This window comes from Pelodiscus sinensis, chromosome 3, assembly GCF_049634645.1.
Source record: "Pelodiscus sinensis isolate JC-2024 chromosome 3, ASM4963464v1, whole genome shotgun sequence".
NCBI classification, from domain to species: domain Eukaryota; kingdom Metazoa; phylum Chordata; order Testudines; family Trionychidae; genus Pelodiscus; species Pelodiscus sinensis.
Window position 1 is genome coordinate 116,037,782 of NC_134713.1, and position 20,696 is coordinate 116,058,477.

The window sequence follows — 20,696 nt, forward strand, 5'->3', positions numbered from 1 at the left end:
AGTTTGTTTTGAAGAGTTTTTTCATGCGTGCCTCTCTGAGGCGAGCCGGGGCCGCGCGCGCGGGGGGGGGGGGGCGGGGAACAGCGCGAGCCTCTCTCCGCGTGCGCCGCACGTAGCTCTTCACGTGCGGGGGGAGGGAGGAAAGGAAGGAAGAGCCGCGGAACGGCCTCCTGGCTCCGCCTCCCCCTATTCCCGTCAGAGCTTCCCCAGGGAGCTGCGCCCCCCGCCCCCTGGGCCCCGAGAGCGCGAGTGAGGCGCGGGTTGGCTCCGCCAAGTGGCGCCGCCGCTGTTCCCTGACTAACGGCCGCCCCGCCCCTGCTCCCTCCCCCCGGCGTGTCCCTTCCCCTCCCCCCCTCGTGTCCTGCCCCCTCCCCTGCCGCCGCCGCTGCTGCTGCTACCAGCGCAGCCTGGACTGAGGCGAACTCCGGAGCGAACTGAGGAGAAGTGAGGAGGCGGCGGCGGGGCTGAGACTCACCAGCCACAGGCAACGGGAGGGAGGAGGCAGGCGGCGAGGACACCGGGCGCAGCGCGGCGGCAGAGACCCAGCAGCGGCCGGGAGGAAACAACCAGCGGCGGCGGCTCCTCGGGAAGCAGCAGTGCCTGGCCGCCCCCCCTCCCTCGCCGTGGAGAGCAGACAGGGGCAGCGGCGCGGAGAGGAGCCGGGCTCAGCGTGTGCGCGCGGGAGGAGGAGGGGGGACCTGGAGGACTGCGCCGACCGGCCGGGGGCGCACGGAGCCGGGGAACCAGGGGCGACCGAGTTTCCTCCTTTCTGCACCCGGGACCTGGCGGCGGGGTTGGTTTGTTGCTGATTGAATCTTCTTCCTCCCCGGGGAGCCCCCCTCCCCGCCCGGATCCGGCCGGGCGCCCCGTGCCGTGGTTGGGCTGCGCGGCGGGCGCTCGCGGGCTCTGCGCGATTGGAATATGGTTGGGGAAATGGAAACCAAGGAGAAGCCGAAGCCGAGCCCCGATTATCTGATGCAGCTGATGAACGACAAGAAGCTGATGAGCAGCCTCCCTAACTTCTGCGGGATCTTCAACCACCTCGAGCGGCTGCTGGACGAAGGTAAAACACTCCCCCGGGCCTCCGCGCTACTCCTTGGAGCCGCCTGCGTTCTCCATTCCAACCCCAAGAGCCGGGGGTGGGCGCTTCCCTGGCTCCTTCTCCTCCCGGGTCTCTTCAGACTCGATCTCGGCCTTTCTCTTCACAAAACAAAGGGGCAGTGGGGTACCTCCAGTTTGTGCCTGCAGCATCAGAGGTGTGGTGGGGGATCTCGTCTTGTGTGGTCCCCCCCCCTCCGGTTTTCTGCACATTGTCTGTTAAATGAGGGGAAGGGGAACCACTACCTTATGGAGGAGAGGGAACGAACAGGAAGGGGAAAGGCGCTGAGGAATGTGGTTTGGGGGGGAGGTGGGGGGACGGGAAGGTCGTTTTCAAGCTGTGTGGCTACTGGATCACGCTGGAAAGTATTGAAGGGAGAAATAGTACTATGTGGTGCCTTTTTTTGGAAGGGGGGCGGTCAGTCGACTTATTTTGCGGGCCTGGAGCCAAGGGAAGGGTGTTTTGGTGTCGGGATTTGGCTGTTCTGGAAGCTGCTTCAACTTGAACGACGAACGCCTGAGAGGCAGAGCTCCTTCCCCTTCTCTGGCACGGGCCCCCGCATTACCCCACCCCAAACTGGTCAAAGTAATAATTAAAAATTTCCTAGCGCCTGAGAAGGGAGCAGACTCTTCTCTCAGTTGTCGTTACCTTTTAAAGAAGCTAACCTAAAGAATCCTACGTGTGAGTCTAGTTACTGAAAAGAATTAAGAAATAAATTCTCTGCTGCCAAATGTCCGCTGCTGCCTTCAGCCAGGGCGCCGTCTTTTCTGAGCCCCGCACCCAACTCCTTGCAAAGGGTGCAGAGAGGCCGCTTAGTCTGGGCCACATTCGTTCTCGCTTAATGATTCTTTTTCCCGGAGAGTGTTTACAAATCAATTATCTCATTTTAAAAGAATGTCAGACGTTTGAAACCTCAAACGTCGTCTGCCTGTTCTCTTTTAATAACTGCGTTATTGTAGCGAAGTTAAGTAGTCTCCTTGTATTTAGGGGGTTTTTTAGGCTCTTTGTATGTTTAGGGTACCCGTTGGTGCTCAAACAATAGTACTCAGCTGAATGTACCGCCACTCACCTTGGTGGGAAACTACAAACTGAACTATTTAAATTATATTAAGCCGACTTTAGTAATCTGTGTAGAAATGAAAACCGTTGAAACAATTTCAACTGTGTGGAGAGTTTAACAAACTACAGGATTTTGAGATCTTATTGGAAAGGATTTCTGCCTGCAGTAATATTCCTTATTACTTGAAAGAAAACTTTGTCAAAAGATTTACTTCAGACGGGAAAATAATTGCTTATATTTCATGGGACAAAATATTTAAAAATGTGAAAATGAGAATGTAGCAGAAAATAACCTACCCAGAAAAGTACCTTTTTGGAAGGAAATGACTGGGGTGAAAAACAAGAATTGGTATAAATGGACTCTAGTAAGCAGTATTTCCATGGAGAAATTGTTTCTGAGGATTGCTTTTATAAATCTGGAGTGGATAAACGTGGTCATCACAAGAAACTACTTAGAACATATAATTATGATTGCTGTAAAATATTCTTCAGAAAGATTCAAAAACAAGGGATGTAAAATCAAAAAGAAACTGTATGAAGACACATTTAAATATACATGAACTCCACAGTGGCTTGGCAATGGATTTTAAAAAGTTCCTGAAGACTCTGAAAGTTATATGATCTGGGTGGGGGGGAGCCCTACTAAGTTTATTGGTCATAAGAACAAAAGAAACATCTCTTGTTTCAAATGGATATTGAAATAGAGGAATACATGAGGTCACTGCATCTTTTGAAGGTCATTGAATCCTGGAATACTTGGAAATCTGTTCTTTTAGCAAAGTTTGCTAAATCCAAAACAATGGATATGAGGACTGTGTGATGGAAGTTTAAAAACGTTACTGAACATTCACCGTCTCTTTTTCCAAACTGCTCATGCATTTTATGTTTCTGAATAGCCCAGGAAGCATTCTGCTGCTCTTTCAAGTATTCCTGCTCTTTTCTTGATTGCATTGGTGTTGGGATGGAAGAATTGCGGAGGCCGAAAACTTTCTGGAATGTTTAAAAAAAAAAAAAAAAGTTGCTTGTAAATCTAGTGAAAATTTCAAAGTGTGAACACTAAGGGGCGCCAGTTCTTTCTTTTTGTGAGAAAGATGAGGACAGATTTGTAAGGTCTTGCTAACCTTAATATTACAATTAGTATCTTTACTAGAAGATAGTCAAGAATTACATTTGATATGCTTAAATATCATACTTCTGTATTAAATAATTACGATATGCAGTGTTAGTGTATGAACTTTTATAAAGAAACATGCACCATAGAAAAGTTAGCCACCTTTTTACACACATCACAATGGGCTAGGAAGAAATTCTACATAACTACTGTCAACAAAAAGAGCAAGTTAAATCTAATATTGTTTCCGGTTCAAAATATTTACCTTAATTTGTTTAGCTTTTTGGGACACCCAAGATTTAATTTAGAACACACAGAGGTGTGTGTGTGAGATAACTTTAAGATTTCTTAGTAACTCTCAAAATAGTACCAAATATTTATTACCTCTTAGGGAGGCAGTCATAGAAAAATAAAGAAGAAAGGGAGTTAGGTTATTTTTCATCAGCAATACAGTATGTTCACTTTTCAATAATTACATTACTGTTTTAATAGTAATGGTAGTTTCTGTTCCAGGATATCTTCATTTTTAAGAAGCTACCACAAAACATGGAATATACAGGACATGTTAGGCTTTATATAGATTCAATTATGTATGCTTTTGGAGACATAACATTTCCAAAGGATTAGCAACTGCATCTCTTTTGTTTATTCCCTACCATCCTAATTAAAATACGCATGTACTTAAAAATCCCTTGATTTTAAAAACATTAATTTCTACTAAAACAATTTTCTTATACTGCATTATAGAGTTTAGGTTTTTTTTTGTACATGATCTTATTTAAAGACAACAAATGGAGTGCATGTGATCTTGTAATTCCTGTGTTAAATCAGAAGCAGAAATTGAACCATGTATTCTGCTATCTGATTGTCTGGGACTTTTGTTACTCTTTTTACTCTCTCAAGCTGTTATAATATTTATCTTAAGTGACTTGCGAAACAGCCCATTCTATTCTGAACTTTGTTATTCAAAACATATTTTCATTTTCTGTACATTTCTCTGAAGACTGATCTTTGAAGAAACTGATACTTCATGCTGAACTTTGATTGAAGACCCTTGGCTTAGCTTTTTTTCAGCTTTAACATCAGCTTAAAGGCTTATAGTGGAGGTTATGAATGTGGGCTTTCTTTTAAAAAAATCTCTATAAAACTCTGCTTTGCTTACAACTATTTCTCAAGTTGCAGCCATTTCAACTCATGTAAAAAAAGAGTTGTTTTGAGATTAACAAGGATGTTTAAAATGAACATCATAATAGCTAGGAAGTTGAATTGTTTTTATCAGACTAGCGCAAACTTGTTGGAGGAGGTTTTTTTTCCTGAATGTCAAATAGGCTGTATTTCCTGTAATTGTTTGCACCATCAAATGAGATTTAACTTTTTGCATTAGGTCTTAGTTTCTAAAATACTTGAATATTTTGTTTAACCTATATTATGATTTTGATAACTTAAATTTTTACTTTTCCCTTTAAAATGTGTCCTCTTTCACAAAAAAATAATTTTCACTTCTTGAACTTGGTCATCTAGAAATGAAGGATTTTGAACTCTGTCAGTGGAAGTTTAGTTCAGACGTATTCTGGAATAAAAAAAAATCAGGTTTATTTGAAACTATGGTTTTTAACCTTTCTTTACATTTTTTAGAGAATAAAAGGTATATTCTGATCTTAATAGAAGGCATTTCTAAAATACATAAATTCTATCAATGAGTTTAAAATGTTAGTCAAGTAGTCTCACTAGCTATGGATGTTAAAATGTTTTCTATATTTGTCAGTAATCCTGACTTTTAGAGTAACTTAGCTTACTGTTTAAGAATATCTTTGAACTCCTGAAGCTACAAATGGTAAGATTTTGATGCACTTTGGTATTATGCATCTCTAATAGTATCTGGTCTTTGACTTTCAGAGACTATGTATGCATGTGGACTCCCCAAAGAGCTGCAGTTCTTCATAGTATTGTTCTTTACTCTAAGGCCCTACCCAAAAGCCTTTTGCTTCAGTGTAACTTGCTCTCTTTAGGAGTGAGGGACTTAAAGATAAATCCAATCAAAAACTCTTTATTTGTGTGTATACATGTTTCTGAAAGGAAATGATGAATTAGGCCTTTTTTTTGGGCTGCTTTTGAAAACAAATATTAGTTTCAAACAAATGTAAAACATGTTAGGGTCAACCTGACTATTAGTAGAAACAACAAATTTAACTATTAATGTCTTGAGATTTAAATTAGATGTATGTTGCTCTCCATTAGTCCCTACACTGGCTCCAAAAAAAGTGAATATCAAAGCTGAACTATGAAGGGCCAAATGCTACAGGTTTTTATAAGTGGTCCACTTGGCCTCAGCCAGGCTGCTTGCATTACTAAAGTTTGCAGGAATGGATACCAAGACTGTAAATGTTTCTTTGAGATAATTTGGTTAACTTTACACATGATTAGTTTGGTTTACTTAATTTGGTTAACTTTACACATGATTAGTTTGGTTTACTTAAATGAGGATACTAGCATAGGCAAAGTTAAACCAGGTGAAGGGCTCTCGAGGGTCAAAACCTTAAATATGTGTCTTTTCAGAATACAAGTAAGAGGTAAATGTGCCATTAATAGTGTACACAATACACACACCTGTTTTCTGTGTAGATATTAATACCCACTTTACTGTTGAACCTTTTCAGGCACTTGTTGCTGCAACTGTATGTATAAGATTCTTATTGGACCGTTCCACTTTATAGGCTGACATACAGCAACAGACAAGCTTGTAGAGCTCCAGAATCTGTTTAAAAGGTCTGTAGTTACAGGTATTGCATGTTCCCATTAGAAATTTGTTAGAATACTTTTAAAAACAAAAGCCACATTGGAATTCTAAATAAGTTTTATTCTTACAGTCTCCTGAATTATTTGGGGACTGCAAGTTAAAACATCACTTCTTTCTTAAAGAAGCATGAAGAGTTTAAAATCCTCTCATAAACATGATTTTTTTTTTTCATTTTCTGATACAAAACCATTAGTTTATTTTTTTCATTGCTTGAAAGGAAGTTGGCAAATAGAAAATCATTTTGTATGTAAGATTATGTACTACAATATTACAACTCAGAGTAGAACAGCTTTTCTGTTTTTTGTTTAAGCATTTGAAAGCAAATTGTGTATGTTCCATTATTAGTGGGTGACTATCCGTTATAAACATAAGCAGAGGAGAAACCCCCTTTTTTCAAATTAATTTATAACCGTATTCACAGTATACCATTTAAAGGGTACGTTAACAGAAAATATTCAACCAGTATAAAATGCATTGGACAATCCTGATTTAGAGATCTGCATTTTCTATACTTTTCTGCTTACTAGAATTATTTTATGTAATAGGGTCACTTTAGCTTTGGAAACTTTACTTTTGCATTTTCAGCCAATCAAGAGCAGTACATGGCTCTTCATAATTACTGTATTTTTAAAGATCTGCTAGCACCTACAGAATTTGGAAAATATTAGAAACACTTCTGTCAATGAATATATTTTCACCAAGCTTTTTACTTTTCTTTAAAACCAGGAAAAGGCCATGATTCGGTGAAATATTTTTTTTCTCATTGTGTTCATAAGTGACTCTCCTGGCTGCATATTCTTTATCTTAACTAATGCCCAATAATTAGTTGTAATATAAATAGCTATCACTTCAGATAAGCTATTGGCCAAGCCCAAACTAGATTAAGCAGAGTAGTTAATGTTTTTATAACTAATGGAGAAAAAAATACTATAAAAATTTAATCAACAGAAGTTTCTAAATATTTTTTTCCCCAAATTGCTTAGGTGTTGGCAGCTCTCAATAATGTAATAATTATGGAAAGTGATATGTTAATGTGGATGGATAGAAAATCCAAAAGTCAAGTTTCCAAAGCAAAGGCTTAAAAAAAATCTGTGACTTTCCCATAGATGGTATGTGTATTAGGAAGGGAAGGTGGGTTGTGAAATTTTTCATTTCTATTTCACTAACTTTTTTTTTTTTTTTGACAAATACACTTTTTCCATTACTGATCCTTGTTAAAAAAGCTTTCTGTCTGGAAGAGAACACACTTTAAAATCAGAACTATAAAACAGGGATGAGATCTATTTTTTAAAAAAAAGTGTTTTAATTATGTAGACCACTAGAAAATAACTGCTGATCTTGTATATGCCTGACAGGAGAGATGATCTGTGTTATGCTGACTAACTACTGGGCCATCCTGACAGCTCAAGTTGTTTGAAGTACATCAGGAGTCTGCCATAAAAACTGGGTTATACTTTGCTTCTCTGATGAAGGTGGAAAAAACTCTTCATCAAGAGGAGTTAATACATGAAATTCTTCCACTCAGTGACCTTTTTTATTGAAATAAATTCAAAAGGTTCTTATTGAGACTTACGAGTTTTGTTAAGGACTGCATATATCAAATATTTCTTGTATTCTGAAGTTTGTTACAAATACAAAATATTCTAATACTAAAAACCAGTTGAAGTAATAAAATAAACTTCATGACATCAAATTTGAGTTAATTCATTTGTCCATTGGATATACTGAATTACTCTGTAGTTGGAGGGGTATTTATTGATAAGCAGACTGGAGCTATGAATAATCTGCAGAATGCAATCTTGTTCATTGACAGTCGAGATTTTGTTTCTATGTTGTGAATATTAAACCACCTTTATTGCTAAACAGTGTGAATAACAATTTTGCTGCTTATTCTTTTTTCATTGATGACCTTTGATATAAATGAACGTTTAATTTTTATAGTGAAGTTTTTCCAATATAATTATACAAACAAAGTGGCCCTGATAATCTCAAACAGAAAGTGATGCTTAACCTTAACTACCGCAGAACTATTGTTCTGCTATAATTTTATCTGTTTTGTGGTCATAACTGTACTGATACTTGATTATCCAAGTTAGGATAAAATGGGGGTGAGTTTCAGTATGCTATGTTTTTTATGTGTATCTGGCTTTAGAACTTGAAGTTCCAGCTTTTAATAGTCAATAATTCCTTCACAGCTATTTGTGTATACATTTGGAGACGGTAACAAAATACCAGTTTTAAGTATACTGATTTAGTAAAAGTACTAATTGTAAGTGCACTCCTCCTCCTCTGTTTTTGGCATATGTTTTTATCTTTGTCTTAACTGACTTATTTCTTTGGACAGTAAGTGAAAAATTTGACTAGTTTTCACCACAGTTACTGAGAGAAATGATACAGTGAAGGGGAGATGGCAGCACAGTTGTTAAAACTTTGTGCAACAGGGTTTCAGTAAGCACTACACTTTTGTATAAATAAATGTCTGTTAGGTTTTTCGGGGAGCGGGGGGCAATTCAGTGCATACATGGGTATAGGAGCATTCATCCTGTCAAAAGCCAATGGGATTTATGCTCTCAATTTAAGTACTTTTGAAAATCTTATTCTTTGTGTGGAAGTTGAAATACATTAGAATGGAATAAAATGTCTTCACCATTAAATTGCTATTAGGGTAGGTTTCTGTACTTTTAGATAACCAATCCTAGGAACTGCGTGATCTTATTCTGTTCTAGGAAGTGTTCTTAATTTTCATTTTAAAAACACAACACAATCAGGACACTTCTGAGGAGAATAAACTAAGAAATATGTACTGCACATTTGACATTCATGTGTTTATCAGTATAGCAGTTTAAAACATTTTAATGAGAATTTATAGTGATTTTTTTTCAAAAGGAAAAGTTCAGGTAAAGTTATTTCTGCAGAGATACTAGATGGAGAGCTGCAGGGACTTAAGTTTCTCATTTATCAGCTGAAAAGGTAATATGTGAGCAAAGGTGGTGGAAGATTCTCATCTGTTTCATCCCTCTTGTGGGTGAACCTTCTCTGGGTTGAGACTCATCTGGGATTTATATATGTTCGGTCACCTGCATCTGAGGTTGCCCATAGGTGTCAAATAGTGTTTATTTTGTTTGTCTCAGTCTAGTTTCAAATGGACAATCCCATCTTATTGGTCTGCTAGCATCCAGTGTTAAACAAGGAAGTTTCCAGCCAAGTTTAAGCCTTCTACATCTTTTTCTCTTAGTTTTTCAGTCTATTAAATGCATTATCTTGGGGAGCCGCCTAGGCTTTGCTTTCTGGAAAACTTATTCCCCTGTGCTCAGCTATATATTCTCTTACTTTGGCTGCTGTTCTTTGTCTAATGTTTGATAAAGGGAATGAGGAGTTTCTCCAAAGGAGATGGCAGTGGCACATAACATTTTTGGTTGGCAGTTACTAAAAAAAGCAGTTTGCTGTGAAGTGCTTGTATTTGTGATACTGATACTCCTTAAGTGGTGGCAGCTTGCTTAGGACTTGTGTAAATTATGGGTTAATTAATTTAGTCTTAATCTAAATGCCTTTAAATCTTCACATGGAAAGTCACTACACAGTTCCTGAATACTGCTGTGGAGGAAGTTTAAACTTGTAATTGAGGTGCTGTACTTCAAATCCTTTTGATTTAGATTCATGGAAAAAAATTGGAGTTTCCTCTGTCCTTGTATTGTCCAGTGCTAATTTCTCACTGAAGTGTATCAAATTCAATCTACTTGAGTGTTCATGTCTTAGGCTTTGTCTGTGCTACGCAGCTTTTAGTGACACAGACGTATTGACACAGCAGTGAGACAGTGTAGCGGCTGTTCGCTGGCACTTTTTCAGACACAATACTTCTATCCCCAATGATTGGCATTCGTGTTGTCAACAGGAGGGCACTCCAGCTGTCAACATGCTGTTTATGCTGACAATTGCTGTGGCAAAAACCTTTTTCTTTCAGGGGGTGGAGAGGTTAGCACCTCTGAACAACAAAAGTTTTGTCATTCTGTTGCTAGTGTAGATTAGGATGTTAAAAAGCAGGTAATTGGATAAATGTGTAATTTAAGAGAATCTCAGAGGTTACCTTTACCTGCAGTGTGGGGCTGCAGCTGGCTTCCAGTGTGGTATCCGAGACTTTTAGGCCAGCTCCCAACACGCATCAGATCCTGCAGCCCCACTCCCAGGGGAAGCAGGGGCAGGCTGGCTACCCTGGAGCAGGGCTGGAGCCAGTGTGTAATCGTCAGTGTTAATTGATTAGTCCAGGGTTATTGGTTAACCATTTAAATGGTTAAACTTTCACATTTGTAGTATAGGTATAGCCATAATGTGACCAGCATGAGTTGAATTTAGTTTACATATGCCCTGTGACGCATTACAACCAACGAAACTAAAATTTCTAAATGCTGTACTTTGTAAGCTACAGGTTGGACCTGCAGCATGCTTGGGACTGCACCAAGGAATTTGTTAGAACAGGGAAGGTCAGTGCTCTCCTGCTGGACACTGTCCCCTGCTGTTAGGTTTTCCTCCTGGCCTTCAGCCCTGCTCCAAGGTGCCAGCCTTGGATACTGGGCTCCACTCCTGGCCGACCGTCTGGGCGCCCTGTGACTGGCCCAGTGGTGCTCCCTGCCTTGGTTCTCTCCCAGCTGCTGACCTCCCTGTGCTTCTGGCTCTGGCTTCAAGCTTTGCTAAGCTTCTGACCTGGCTGGGGCTTCCAGCAGCTTGCCCCCTCCTCTGCCAGCCCTGCTGCATTCCCAACTGCGCTTCTGACCTTGGTGGGGCTTCATTGTGAAAATTAGTTATTTAATATAAGAATATAGTATGCTTTGGAAGATGGTTGAATTTGCATATAAATATCTCAAGGCTCGATTTGGCCCAGAGAGCAGGTTAGATTATTTGTGAGGGTGGTTTTTTTTCCACACATGCAATTGTTATTATGTTCAGTAAAGAATGGCAGTGTTTTTAAGAAATAACATAGACAAGTAACAGTAGTAGTATAATTTAAAAAAGAATTGTTAGTCATAAGCAAATAAATTACCATAAAACTTATAATAGTATTTTGCTTTTTTTCCTCCTCATAGAAAGACTTGTTTTTGTGGCCAGCCACTGAAGCATAAATTGTTTTTGGAGAGAGAATTGAAAAATGTTAATTGAAATATTTACAACTGTTCGATACAGAATCAAAACCATCTTGGGTAGAAATATAAAAATCAGACACTAGCTTGTTTCAGGTAGGACTATTCATAAAAAAATACAGAATTTATGAAGTAAAACATCCAACTCTCTAGAAAGTGTGTGTGTGTGTGTGCGCACTAACTTTATGAGCCTTAAGTAAAACCATTTGCAGATAGGTGTTCTGTAGTGATCAAGGGTTGATTTAGATTAAATTCCATAGGTATTGCAATGTTTCCAATTGCTTATAATTCAGGTGTCACTTCTAGGGAGCCAAAGGAGAGTGCATTAGCTATACAGATAATAGGGTACATAAAACTAGTGCCTATTGATTTACTAACTGTGTTTTATTCATAACTATTCATGAGGAAACTTGTTGGTTCCAAATGGGAGGTTTAATGCACATTGAGGCTACTTGGTAGTTCAGAGTTTTAATATTGCTAAGTGTCTTCAGTCAGAAAGGTACACTTGCGTCAGCCTCAGATTAACATAAGGTGAATAACAGAGCAATTTATCACCCAGGCAGCCCTGAAAAGTGTCAGCAAGAAGGTTGACGATGATGAATTGGATAGAAGTGGGTGCTGCAATAGATAGCCACTACACCCTACTGTTAAGGCCACAATCTTAGAGAGGGATGGCAGTTGATATTTAGCTATATTCAGGGTAATTAAGTGAGGAAGAGCTGCAATCCTGTGCTTGACTGAGTAGAAAACATGTTCCTTTATACTTCGAAGAATGTTAGCGACTTTTTTAGCTTAGACTGGCAAATGAACAACAGAATCTTACAATATGGAAAAGGATTTTTGAACACCGGATGTATTTAGAACTGATAAGAGTTGCTACATTCCTGAGGCAGATTCCTGAAGTTCAATTAAATGTCATGATTGTTTTTAGTAATCTTACAGGACAGTAGACTTACTGTGCAAATATTAATTGGAAGCAAGATTATTTAAATTTAGGCTTCAAAGTTAATTATCTCAAAGTTTAACATTTTATGTCTTTGAGTCCAGTTATGATATTTCTGCATTATGCAGTAAAGCAGGTGCATTGAGAATAAAGAAATAGCCATGAACACAATAGTATATTTGTCTCAAATAATTTCAAGTATTCACATTTCAGGTTGTATGCCACTTGCATGTCTTACTCTGTTTCTTTAGACCATTATAAGGTGTTAACAGATTTATAAATCGTTAACCTTTTCTGTACACTTTGGCTTCTCTAGGGTTTGCCTGCTTGTAAAATGCTACAGAGGCTTAACTGAACTGTAGCAACTGTGCTGCTGCAGTACTATAGGGCAAGTCTATGCCCCAGTGCTATTCTGGTGTAGCTGCGCTACTGTAATGTGTCTGGTGAAGACATGCTATGCCAATGGGAGAGCATGCTCTTGTCAGCATAATTACATCACCTCAGCAAGAAGCAGAGGCTATGTCAATAGGAGACTGTCTCCCGCCTACATAGTGCTGATGTCAATAACACGAAACTTGCTTGGGGGTAAGGAACCTTTTCACATCCCTGAGTGATGTAAATTGTATTGATGTAGGTAGTAGAATAAACCTGCCTTCAGTGAAGGTCTTACCTACACTAATTGGAGGGCTCTTGTCTGTGTAGGTCGGGCATGTCAAACAGGCCTCTAGCAGGCCATATGTGTCCTGATGGAAATTTTTTGTGGCCCACCACTACATTTTTATAAAAGAATAAAGTGCGTCCTGCTGGCCGCTCGAAGCACGTGGCTGAGTGCAGATCACAGCTGGCTGACGGGCTGCTCTGTCTACGGCACCGCAGTGAATGCTCACGGCCGGTCGGGCTGCTTGGCGCTCCAGCACGTGCTCACAGCTGGCTGGGTTGCTCTGTGCTGGGCGCTCCAGCGCATGCTCACAGCCAGACGGCCATTTTGCATAGGCATCAAGCGCCTGCTCACAGCTGACTGTTGTGTTCACAGTGCCCCAGTGCCTGAGGAAGAAATGTGTGGTGGCAGCGGCGGTGGCTCCGGGACCCAGGCATTAGGTTGGAGAGGCTAGGAGTGCCTGACTCTGGCGGAGAGGGGAGACATTGGGTTAGAGGGTGTGTGTGCCTGGCTCTGGGAGAGGGATGAGGTATTGGCTTAGATCAGGAGTGGGGAGCTCTGGGGGAGCAGAAGGGAGGGATTGGGTTAGAATGGGGGTATGGGAGTGCTGGCTTTGGGGGAGAGGAGAGGGATATTTTGTTAACATTTTGTTTGTTTATTCCCAAATAAAATCACAAAATGTATATAAATTTTATGTCAATAAATGTCATTTTTTTTGAAATTGCATGAATATTATATGCTTATGCAAAATCTCAAACTTACAATGTATCTGAAATTTTCACAGAAGCCTGTTCTGTTTGATTAACCACGGTCTATTCTTGTCTTTATTTCAACAAAACAAGTTACATATCATATAAAAAAGTACCTTAAATTTATATTTAAATTACAATTTTTTTTATATGGGCCCAGAGCAATTTTACACATCAGATTATTGTATTGTATTAAAACAAGACCTGAAAAATTATAAAATATAACTAAAACATAATCTATAATGATAAATAATTATGACTTTCCGATAGAAGTACATTTTCTTTGGTGGCCCTGAAAGCTATCAGTTTTTGTTTGTGTGGCCCTTAGTAGGTTTAGAGTTTGACATGCCTGATGTAGGTAATCCACTTCCCTGAGTGTGGTAGATAAGCAGAAGGGAGAATTCTCCCATCTCCCTAGTGCTGTCTATGATGGGGGTTGGATTGGTTTAACTGAGTCATTCGGGGGTGTGGGAGGGTGGTTTTTATACTAACTTAATTTCTTAGTGTAGACCAGGCCTTAGTGTTTAGCTGAACTTCTGATTAACAGTGCATGAGTCTCTAAAAGAGGCAGGCATTTATTAGTACAGATGTATTCAGCAATCCTAATTAGCATTATAATTAATTGGAGGATGCAGATTCACCTACTTCTGTAGTTGTGAATTATTACTAATTCTGGTATTTATGCTTGCCTCTTAACTTTGACTCCATGCTTATAGTGAAGTGGGTTTTTGCTTGCAAAAGTTTATGCCCAAATAAATGTTAGTTAAGGTGCCACAGAACTCCTCATTTTTGTGGTTACAGACTGACACTGCTACCCCTCATGATACCTCTCATAGATTTGGTATTTGGTTTAAAAAAAATTTTTTTAAATTGCTGTTGCCCATGTTTGTATAAAATTTGATTATTAAAGCAACTTTATAAAGCTATTTCCCTGTTTATCATTTATGTTGTTGATTTCACAAAGGTTTAAAAACACAGAATTACTTCCCTAGGAGTCAGTTTGGAAACTTACAGTATAGGGGAGTAGTTAAATGTGCTTAGGACAGGGAAATCCAACAGATCCAAAAAATAAAATAACCTGATTGCATCTGACTAAATATTGCATGTTCTAGTCACATATCTGTAGTTTCAATACTTAGTCCTTCCGTAGGCATGGATGTCACTGGATTTTCCATGCCTGGTTCCTTTACAGGTCCTTTCAAGAGCTCTGCCCTGGCCACATGACAGAAACAGGAAGGGTTGCTGCTTTCCAGTTCATAACCTATAGTCCATTGACTCTCCTGGCCTCCTATCATCTCGCTTTCTGCTTCCTTAAGCATTCCTGAGGACTCTCTTGGACTTACTGTTTATGGTTAGAACCTGTACAAGCATGGCTATTATGGTTGGGTTTAAAGTGTTAAGTACTGAGAAAAGACACTAGCTAACTGAATGGCTGGAATGTCCACAGGAACATTTAGTGTGGTACCATTATGGTATATAGACCAATTAATGGGCCACATGATATTGCAGTTAAATTACACCTGGTGGTCATTGCCTCATTATTCTCACTAGAAACATTAAAACCCTTTTATGTTTTGTTACTAGAACAGAGGATAGATGTGTAAATGTACTAAATTGTGTAGTTTAGTAATATTACAGTTCAGTTGTGCTCAAGAACATCCCGGCAATTCTGTTTCACTTTTATGGGGGCAGTCTCAGAGATACCATGAATAAAGGTTGTGGGATCAAGCTGCAAACGGTTACGTATATTGGGCTTGAATATCTGTTTAGATTGGGAGAAAAATATTTTAAACTTCACTTGACTTTCAGAAAAAACAGTTGTGTTGACTGAGGCCTGACAAATCCGTTTGCCAGCAACAAGTTCAATTTTCTTTGTCATTTAACGTAGGAGAGCAGTTACATTTAATAGGCTGAACTCTGGTTATTGATCCCTCTTTACCATGTACATATGTGAATTAGCCATTGTTTTAAGATGTAAATATCCTTTTATTTGGCACTCTCTCTTGAATTGGAAACATTGAAAAGACACTCCTAAAACTACTGTACTCAATCATGTTAAAAATGTTAACTTACAGATATAATAAATATCATCCACAATTAAATGTTCTGTTCATTTAGGTGATTTGTATTTAACATTCTTTCTTTTTAAATTAAAAAGACACAATCAACGTAGTTCACGTGCTATTTCCAAACAAATTTTACACTTTGAGAGGAACATCTTTCAGTAAAACAAGAGAAGACTATTGCTGGTTAGAGTATAACCTCAGGTCTGGAGGCCAGGTGCGGCCCTCGGCTTGTCTGGATCTGGCCCCCAAGGCTCAGGGCCCTTCCCCAACATTGGAGAATCTACACTGATGCTCCAGTTCCTACACTGCCCCCTGTAGGGCTGGAGCGCACAATCTACTAGGCTGGGCCTTGCCAGACTTGGGTGTGCGAGGGGATTGTGGAGAGTGTCTTTCTCCTCATTTGGGGGTCACTGTGAGGGTTTTTTCTGCTTTTCACTTGTGTGTGGCCCCTGACTGAATTTTCTGTAGATCAGTGGCCCCCAACTCAAAAAAGATTCCTCATCCCAGTATAGCCATTATAAATTATTTTTATAAACCTTAGAATAAAACAGCCTTTATCATTTGTTCACAGTAGTAATAGTGTCAGACAGTAAACTGTAAAATCATAATCTTCTGTACATTAATTGACCATTCAAACATTGAAAATGCTGCCTTACAAGTTTGATAGGATTTTGTAGCCAAATAACTCTCTCTGCTGATATTGGATGTTAACTTGAGTTATAGATACATTGTAACTCGAAAATCCCATTTGAAGACCTTGCACCTACTATATTTGTTACACATACAATTGCTGTAACTGAAAAGTTAGTGAAGGAAATGCTAATCTGTTTAATTTGTATATAGACCAGCTCTCATTGTATTGTCAGTGTCACTGTTAGTCCTTATGAGGCCAGGTTTCAGAGGTAGAAGTGTTAGTCTTTTTCAGCAGAAAGAACAAGGAGTCTGGTGGCACCTTAAAGACTGACAATTGTATTATGGCGTAAGCTTTCATGAGTTGCAGCTTGCTTCATGAAATACATGCAGGAAAAGAAACAGATAGTTGGGGGAGGGAGTACAAAGATGGGAGCTAACTCAATCAGGATGGATGTGAATAAGAAGGTAAAAATAACTAACCTGGGAAAATTACTTATAGTAATGAGGAAACCATTCCCAGTCTCTATTCAGGCCCATTTTGATGGTGTCAAATTTGCATATGAATTCCACATTGCAGCCTGGTTTTCAAGTTTTTTTTGCTTGAGGATGGCAGCTTTCAAGTTTGTGTGTGTGTCCTGGGAGGTTAGAAGTCATGAGGTCAGTAAGTTTCACCCATGCTAGAAAGATGTTTTCTAAACAGAAGAGAAGGAAAACCATAATACTTTTAAAGGAGGTTAAATAAAGCAGTCCCACTTCTGAAGGGTGCTTTACCACACATCAAATTTTTAAATGTCAACTTAAAAAAAATCAAGTTTAGTGGCCTGTTAGTTTTATGTTTTCTGATCACTGGTGCACTTTGAAGTATATCTTGAAGTTAGGATAGTTAAAACCAAATTAAGGGTTAAGCTTCTAATCTGAATAGTGCTTTCTATTTATAGTTCACCACACACATTCTATAGTTGATTCCCTTGTATCTGATAGTGAGATCAGTGCAAAATATACACTTGATTGACTTAACTTGAGAAGAAGATGCATGTACTCATGTAAACATAGTAAGTTGAGGGTTTTTATTTCCACTACAAAGGATCATACCTATCCTCTGATGGAGCCTAGTATGTGTCAGAGCACTTCTCTTGCTTCAGGTTTTGACAAAACAGTAGTCCCCTTGTCATGTTTTGATTTGAGAGCTGTAATTGCTGATAACATTAAAAAGACAAGACATAAATACTGACAGTGCATTATCTTATCTAGTTAATTTAATCAAATAGTCCTGGAAACTTGGTGTAGCAGTTGTTAAAAGCAGTGAGCTGTGAAATAAACGGAAATGCAGCTTGCAAATACCAGCTATTGTTTTCAGTACAGTTGAGCTGAAATCAGCTTTCCATGCTGCATTGCAGTGGAAAACCAATTAATTACAATGTGACAAGGAATGTCACTTTCTCACTCATGTCAAGAAAGTTGCTAACAATGTCCCACCAGAGGAACAAGCATCTCAAATATCCAGCACTACTGTCTAAAGTTAAACTTCCATCTAATGGAGCAGAGAATGTAGTCTGTTAATGAAGTAACTGTAAAACAGATGTCCAGTTATAAATCTTAAGCTGTAGATTTAACATTTTTCAAAAAATATGCAATACTTCTGAAACTATTTATCTAGCAAACCAATACTAGAGCTGTTCCTTGGACATCCCCCTGTAGGTAATAGCTATTTATTATAACTCAACACAACCTGTTAGGTGGGATAAAATAAAATGGAAATACAGGCAGTCCCCGGGTTACGTACAAGATAGGGACTGTAGGTTTGTTCTTAAGTTGAATCTGTATGTAAGTTGGAACTGGTGTCCAGATTCAGCCGCTGCTGAAACTGACCACCAGTTCTGACTTACATACAGATTCAACATAAGAACCCAAAGCGTCCCCAAGTCAGCTGCTGCTGAAACTGATCAGCGGCTGATTGCAGGAAGCCCGGGGCAGAGCAACTCTGCCTCGGGCTTCCTGTAGTCAGCGCTGGTCAGTTTCAGCAGCGGCTGACTTGGGGACGCCTGGGGCAGAGCAGCTGGGGTGCTGCTGGGTTGCTCCAGTAGCACTGCTCCTCGGCGCTACTGGAGCAACCCAGCAGCACCCCAGCTGCTCTGCCCCAGGCGTCCTGATTCAGCTGCTGCTGAAACTGACCAGCAGCGGCTGAATCAGGACTCCTCGGGCAGAGCAGCTGGGGTGCTGCCGGGTTGGTCCAGTAGTGCCCAGAGCGGTGCTGCGGGACCAACCGGCAGCGCCCCAGCTGCTCTGCCCAGGGTCCACAAGAAAAGCCTGGTCTGCTGGGGGAGGGGGGCACACTAGCTGCGCCCCCCCCCCCAGCAGACCAGGGACACCGGGAGCAAAGCCGCAGCGGCAGCGGGGTGCCGCGCCTCTGAGGCTTTGCTCTGGCAAAGCCTCAGAGGCGCGGGACCCCGCCGCCGCTGCGGCTTTGCTCCCGGTGTCCCTGGTCTGCTGGGGACCATCTCCAGCAGACCAGAGACACGGGGAGCAAAGCCGCAGCCGCGGGGGGTTCCCGCACTTCTGAGGCTTTGCCAGAGCAAAGCCTCAGAAGCGCGGGAACCTGCTGTTGCTGCGGCTTTGCTCCTGGTGTCCCTGGTCTGCTGGAGACGGTCCCCAGCAGACCAGGGGCACCGGGAGCAGCTTTTCTCGCCCCGGAGGTCGAGGTGGTGGGACCGCTGCCTGCGAGCTCCGGGGCGAGAGAGCCCCGTTCGTAAGTGCGGATCCGACATAAGTTGGATCCGTGTAAGTCGGGGACTGCCTGTAGTATGTGGTAGGATATAAATAACAAGGCATGTTTAAAGCTGATGTCTAGTATTCAGTCTAGATTTATTTAGTTTTTGGTTGTACACAAATTCCATATGAGGATGCCTGTGTGTGGAAATGAACACATTTTGTATGCTCCATGACATTATTAAAGGTAAAAATAAGCCAAAACAGAAGCACTTCTTAGTCATATTCAGCCATTTTATCCCTAATCATGTGGCCAGATGATGTGTGAGAATAGAACAGGGATTACAGGAGAGATTGGTGACTGCCTGGAAGGGATGTGATTGGTTAACCTGTAAGCATCATGCTTATAGTTAATTGGTGGGTGTTGGGTTCTTGCTGATGATTTGTACTATATGTATTGCAAGACTTTTAAATGAATCTTTGTACTAGCAATGTAAAATACCATTTAATTGGTTAACTGGTCAAATGTAATTTAATAGGTTAACTGATTAAAGGGATGTGGCTGGAATGGAGCCTCCTTCCACCATGGACAGGGGCTGCTCTGACCAGGCTTAAGCACCCACTGCCTCTGGTGGATCCTGCGGAGCTGGAGAAGCCCCCTGCCCATTAGAGATGTGAAAGGTTAACCAGTAGGGGCTGCTGTGGGTAGGTGGCTGCTCCAGTTGTCTGCTGTGGGTTTGGGTGCATAACAGACAGGTGCTGCTCTGATCGTCCAGAGCAGTCCCTGTCTGCAGTAGACCCTGCCTGGAGTGGTGGGGGCACCCCAGTCTGGCCTCTCCACCCTTCCCCTGGTTATTTAACTGGTTAAATAACACATTTAACTGGATAATCAATTAAACAAATTTTTTACATCCCTACTAGCTGCAGTGGGTGAACTGATCCAGCCCCCATTGGATAACTGGAACTGATTAGCATCACCATCAATGGGTGATGCTTACCGGTTAACCATTCACATCCTTACTTTATACTTTTGAAAACTATTGGCTTATTTATCCAGACTTTTTTTTTTTTCATGACTCAGTTGAAGAAAGTCGTGACCCAGCATAATTTGATCAGAGTGGGGCTGAGGGTAAGAGCCTGGGGGGTGGAGCAGTGTGCTCAATTTGGGGGGGGGGGGAATCAGAGCTGGGGCAGGAGGGGCTTACCTTGGGTAGCTCCCGGTTAGCAGTGTAGTGGGGTGCTAAAGCAGGCTTCCTGCTTCTCCTGGCACAGCAGACTATGCTGTGCCCCAAAAGCAGCTAGCAGCAGGTTCCTAGCTAGCGGGAGTGCAGAGCTAGTGCTCGGGGCAGGGGCACTGTGTGTAGCCTTGTGTACTCTAGGCTGGAGTGTGGGGGAGGAACTGAGCCTGCTGCCAGCCATTTCTGGGACACAACATAGTCTGCGGTGCAGGACAGGTAGCCTGTCTTGGCACCCCGTTTGGTCACCTGATCACTTTGCAGCAATGCGACCCACTACCTGACGTTCCACAAACCAGTACTGAGTTGTGACCCATAGATCAGTGGTTTTCAAACTAAGCACTACACCCAGATGTACAGATTCTCTTTCCATAACCTGCATATAATGTCATTTTAACATTAGCTTTAAAACATTTGTATTCAGAGTTGGAATTGTGCTACATAATTTGACTGAGCTTATTCATCAATTTTGAATTGATGTATCGAAAGTTTGAAAAGATTTGTTCTG

At 41.0% G+C, this 20,696-nt stretch overlaps 1 protein-coding gene across 12 annotated transcripts in view; it reads left to right on the forward strand.

The window, feature by feature from the left end:
• The first annotated feature begins 288 nt into the window (after nucleotides 1-288).
• QKI (QKI, KH domain containing RNA binding) overlaps nucleotides 289-20,696 on the forward strand; it is a 265,388-nt gene continuing 244,980 nt past the window's right edge. For all 12 annotated transcript variants that reach the window (XM_006115173.4, XM_006115169.4, XM_006115175.3 and 9 more), the window contains exon 1: nucleotides 289-1,063. In XM_006115173.4, coding sequence (XP_006115235.1) covers nucleotides 922-1,063 — 142 coding nt within the window. In that variant the 5' untranslated portion in view covers nucleotides 289-921. The remainder of the gene's footprint in view (nucleotides 1,064-20,696) is intronic.